This window comes from Octopus bimaculoides, chromosome 23 (genome assembly GCF_001194135.2).
Source record: "Octopus bimaculoides isolate UCB-OBI-ISO-001 chromosome 23, ASM119413v2, whole genome shotgun sequence".
NCBI lineage: Eukaryota > Metazoa > Mollusca > Cephalopoda > Octopoda > Octopodidae > Octopus > Octopus bimaculoides.
In genome coordinates, this window is record NC_069003.1 from 20,230,655 (window position 1) to 20,236,173 (window position 5,519).

General features: G+C 37.3%; 1 protein-coding gene across 1 annotated transcript in view; it reads right to left on the reverse strand.

Annotated features, from left to right (window-relative positions):
* The window catches only part of LOC106873785 (U3 small nucleolar ribonucleoprotein protein MPP10), a 34,108-nt gene that overhangs the window by 10,983 nt on the left and 17,606 nt on the right, over positions 1 to 5,519 (reverse strand). Inside the window, exons 7-8 of the mRNA XM_014921293.2 lie at positions 4,751 to 4,888; positions 395 to 546 (exon numbers count right to left, since the gene is read on the reverse strand). Coding sequence (XP_014776779.2) covers positions 395 to 546; positions 4,751 to 4,888 — 290 coding nt within the window. The remainder of the gene's footprint in view (positions 1 to 394; positions 547 to 4,750; positions 4,889 to 5,519) is intronic.

Genomic DNA, 5,519 nt, shown 5'->3' on the forward strand with positions numbered 1-5,519 from the left:
TTTATATTTGAACTGGTTTCGGTCACTGGACTGTGGCCATGCTGGGGCACCACGTTGAAGGATTTATTCCAACAAATCGACCCCAGTACTTATTTTGTTTAGCTTGGTACTTATTCAATTGGATTTTTTTTTCACCAAACCAATAAGCTACAGGGATGTAAACAAACCAATACCTGTCATCAAGTAGTGGTGGGGGACAAAGACAAAGACACACATACACACACATATATATATATATATATATATATATATAAAATTAATTCATAAAGCTTTGGTTGGCCCTGAACCATGTGGTTGGGAAGCAAACCTCTTACCACAGACACGCCTGCATCTAATTCTAATTGCTGATTGTAAATTTGTTTTCTCTAATGCAGTCACACACACTCATTGATACATAAAAGAGAGAGATTTCTCTTTGTAGCTTACCAGCTTTGGTGTGAAGTGGAAGTTTGACAGGGAGTCTAATTTCAGAAAAAGGGAATTCATCATTTTATCAATTTCTTCATGTAATGGGTCTTCTCCTTTCTCCTTGTCATTTGTTTCAGGCTGCAAAAAAGATATCAGAACATCACCAACATTATCATCATCAACTTCAGCACTGTCGTTACTGCCACCATGGTGGGCAGAAAAACTGCTTCAAAAATACACTCAAAGCCTCACTGAAGTGCTTTCAGATCAACCCTGACACCTGAGAAATGCAAACACAGGACCAATCTGCCTAGCATAGCTGCTCCAACAGAGGTACAACCTCCTACCAACAGAATAGGATTGCAGGAACACAGAGAAAATGTGAGCTGCACAAGTCCAGAGCCAACTCCTTGCCTTCATACCCATCAGACCACCAGTGCCCAACCCACAGCAGAACCTTCCGAGCCTGATCAACCACACCCAGATGCACTGTGATCCATCTTCTTCTCCAATGTGATGACCTGTCATCACTGATGGACAAACATTATCATTATCATTATTACTACCACCATCATAGTTTTAATATTTAGTTTTCCATGCTTGCATGCATTGAATGGAATTTGTTGAGGCAGATTTTCTACAGCCAGATGATGCCTTTCCTATCACCAACCCTCATCTGTTTCCAAGAAAGGTAATATTTCCCCATGGCCAGACATGTTTTTCACAGAAGATTGGAAAGTGGAAATAGAGACACCACATATATGACAGTGATGCTTGTTTACAACTATCATATGATGCCAAGACAAGGAGACATTAACACACACATAGACATGTATGGCAGGCTTCTTTCAGTTTCCTTCTATCAAATTCACCTACAAGGCCCTAGGTTATAACAGAAGATACTTGCCCAAAATGCTACACAGTGGGACTGAACCTGAAACCATGTCATTTGGAAGCAGGTTTTTGAACCACACAGCCAAACCGGCACTTATAAAATATTTTAAAGTTTAAATTACTTTGTTAATATATGGGTGCAAGCATGGTTGGGTGGTAAGAAGCTTCCTTCCCAACCACATGGTTTCAGGTTCAGTCCCACTGTATAGCACTTTGGGCAAGTGTCTTTTCCTATAGCCTCAGGCAAACCAAAGCCTTGTGAGTGGTAGATGGAAACTGAAAGAAGTCTGTCATGTGTGTGTGTGTGTGTGTGTGTGTGTGTGAGTAAGCGTGCCTGTGTTTGTCCCCCACCACTGCTTGAAAACTAGTGTTGGTTTGTTTACGTCCCCATAACTTAGTGGTTTGGCAAAAAACGAGGCCAATAGAATAAGTATCAGGCTTAAAATAAAAGTTAGTCTGCTGGCATTCATAGTGATCAGCTAAAAACTTGCTTAAGGATTCCCTAAGCTTATAACTTTTTACGCTGATGACAGGAGATGAGACCTTCATGCAGAACACAAACGGCAGAAATAGACATTTGCAGGGCATTCCTTTAACTATTCTAACATTCTGTTCTGGATTGGAATTCATCATCATCCTCATTTAATGTCTGTTCTCCAAGCTGGTTTGATAGGGGCTGGTCAGCTGGAGAGCTGCTTGGGCACCATTTTGTCTGTTTTGGCATAGTTTCTATGACTGGATGCCCTTCCTAATGCCAACCATTTCACAGGGTGCTTTTAACGTGACACCTGAAACACGACTTTTACATGGCAATGGCATGGACACTTTTACATGACACTCGCACAGGTACTTTTACATGGCACTGGTATGGGTGCTTTCACATGGCACCAACACTCATGAACCTGCAAAACTAAGACCTCTCAGCTAACAGAGGGACATAGAGGACATGTCTGTATGTATAATTTTACTTAGCTTGACGTTTTTTCTCAAGCACAGCAAACTGCCCAAAGCCTTGGTCTCTTGTCATTTCCTCTATGATGCCTATGTATTTTTCAGTATACTAGTTGATGCAGTATATAGTGTAAACATTCAAATATTATCATTATCTTTCCAAATCCTCTTGCATTTCATTTGGAATTTTTGGTCCTCCAAAGTCCTCTTGGTGTATAAGTCAGCCTACCTTTTTTAGTTGTAAATATTGGTCAGAAAAATTCAACTTGCATACTGAAAAATACAGTATTTATTGACTCAAAAATGATAAAAGGCAATCTTGACCTTAGCAGAGTTAAATCTTGGAATGTAAAGAGTCAAAACACATGCCCCAAGTCATTTCATCCAATATTAACGCCTGAGATAAATCAAATTCTTGCAAGTGAATTTGGTAGATGGAAATTGAAAGGAAGCCCATTGTACATAAATTTTGTGTTTGTTTTCGATGCTGGCATGGGTTAGATGAATAGATCATTGAGGCATTATTTTACAGATGGATACCCTTCTTATCATAGATTCTTTGACAGTTTTTCAAGTAAGGGATCTTTTACTTCACAGGTCTTTGAAGGTGCTAAGTAAACAAATAATTTGTTGACAACAACAATGCTTGTAATGAGTAACTTTCATAGAAGGCAATTGTAAACACACACATTAATGTGAGTGTGTGTGTATATATATATATAGATAGATATCAGATATCAGGGAGAGCCAAAAGTCACAAACCAAGATTAAAACCCATTTAATATATACTGCACATTTCAAAAACAACACTTTTTATATTTAAATAAAATAATGATGAATACACAAATACTTGTACATGACGGATGAAATGATGAATAATGATGATAATAATAATAATAATAATAATAATAATAATAATAATCCTTTCTACTATTGGCACAAGGCCTGAAATTTGGGAGAAGGGATAAATTGATTACATCAACCCCAGTATTTCACTGGTACTTAATTTACTGACCCTGAAAGGATGAAAGGCAAAGTCAACCTCAGCAGAATTTGAGCGCAAAATGTGAAAACAAGACAAAATGCCACGAAACATTTCACCTGGCGTGCTAATGATAATAATAATAATAATAATAATAATAATAATAATAATAATAACAATAATAATAAAAATAATAATAATAATAACAATAATAATTACAACAATATAAATAAAATGGCAAATGTTTTGGTGCATAACTTTCGGCACATCTATGTGTGTGTGTGTGTGTGTGTGTGTGTGTGGCTATTATCCTGATCAATATTTTAATGTCCTCTTTTCCATGATCACATAGGTTAGACAAAATTTGTTGAGGCAGACTTTCTATGCTTAAATGCCTTCCTGTTGCTAATCCACACTTGTTTCCAAGAAAGGTAATGGCTCAACATTGGACGTTTTCACAGAAGACTGGAAAGGAAGGATTGCTGCTTGTATCATGAGATATCCAGAGGAGGAGGTATAAACACCCCCCAACACACACACGCAACAGACTTCTTTTAGTTTCCATCTACCAAATCCACTCATTTGTTTGGTCAGCTTAGGAATAGAGAAGACACTAGCTCATGATACTGCACAGCAGGACTGAACCTAAAACCATGTGGATAGGAAGCAAACTTCTTAAACTGCACAGCCATACAGATACCTATATATATAAAATCATCAAATTCTGAGACAGAAGCAGCTCCTATAACATAAACATTATTGATGTCATCAATACTTAATTTAAGCATTTTGTCTAAGTGCTTTTAAACTGAGAAAAGTCCCTTTAAGACATAGAGTGTTACAAAACACTATATACCTCAAAATGAATCACCCCACAGGTGAACAAGAACAGTGCTGTTGCACATCAACAGATACATTTTACACTATTTGCATGTACATTACACTAGCAATATAAATTCGTTTCGAGGGAGACTCGAGTATATGGTACCAGTGTGCCGAAATAACAGCAAAATATCAGATTGTTCATGTGTGTGTGTAAGTAAATATATATATATATATATATATATATACACACACATACATATACACACACACATATATGTGGGTGGGTGTGTACACATACATATGTAAAAAGTGATCAATATTTGAATTTATTTTACATAAATATTTATATAACTACCAAAATAATGGAAGAAACTATATTACTAAGAACTAAATTATTTTAACCCTTTAGCATTCAAACCAGCCATATCCAGCTAAAATATTCTACCTGTTGTATGTTCAAACCAGCCAGATCTAACTTTTCACACCTACCCTGCAATGTCAAATAATCGCATCAAAGTCTCAAAGCTGCATGATACATTAAAAACAATGTGAATAAATAAGCATTACAGTTGACAGAGAAATTGTGAATGCCAAAAGGTTAAGACATTTTAGTTTTGTGTTCAACATTCATTTAACTATGGTGACTATAAATGTTTGTTCTGCTGCTTTGTAGGGTTAAGATTATCTTACCTGCTGTTGTTGAAGGAATTCTCTCTCATAGATTTCTCCAAGACTCAATTTACTCTTCTCCTGGTTGAGTACAACAGCTTTCTTGTATTCAAATGGTGTCACGGCTACCTTGGATTTTCGTTCAACATCATCCCAAGCCTGCAAATAAAAGGGTAACATGCCATCATCATCACCACCACCACCATTACCAGCATCATCATCATCACCACCACTATTCCTCTCCTCTGCTATCACAATAACAATAATAATTCTTTCTACTAAAGGCACAAGGCCTGAAATTATTGGGGAAGGGACTAGTCAATTACATCGACCCCAGTATTTCATTGGTACTTAATTTATCGATCCCAAAAGGATGAAAGGCAAAGTTGACCTTGACAGAATTTGAACTCAGAACATAAATAATAATAATGATGGTGATGCACCAGGTGATACACGAAGGAGTCATACCCAATGACTGGTGTAGCAGCATCATAGTCAACTGCTACAAAGGTAAAGGGGACGCTTTAGATACAAATAATTACAGAGGCATCAAGCTGTTAGATCAGGTTATGAAAGTTACAGAGAGGGTCATAGCCCAACTAATTAGGGAGCGAATCAATTTAGATGAGATGCAGTTTGGGTTTGTGCCAGGTAAAAGCACTACTGATGCCTTATTTCTAGTGAGACAGTTGCAGGAGAAATACCTAGCTAAGGATAAACCTCTGTACCTGGCTTTCGTTGACATGGAGAAAGCCTTTGACAGGGTCCCCCGATCCCTTATCTGGTGGTC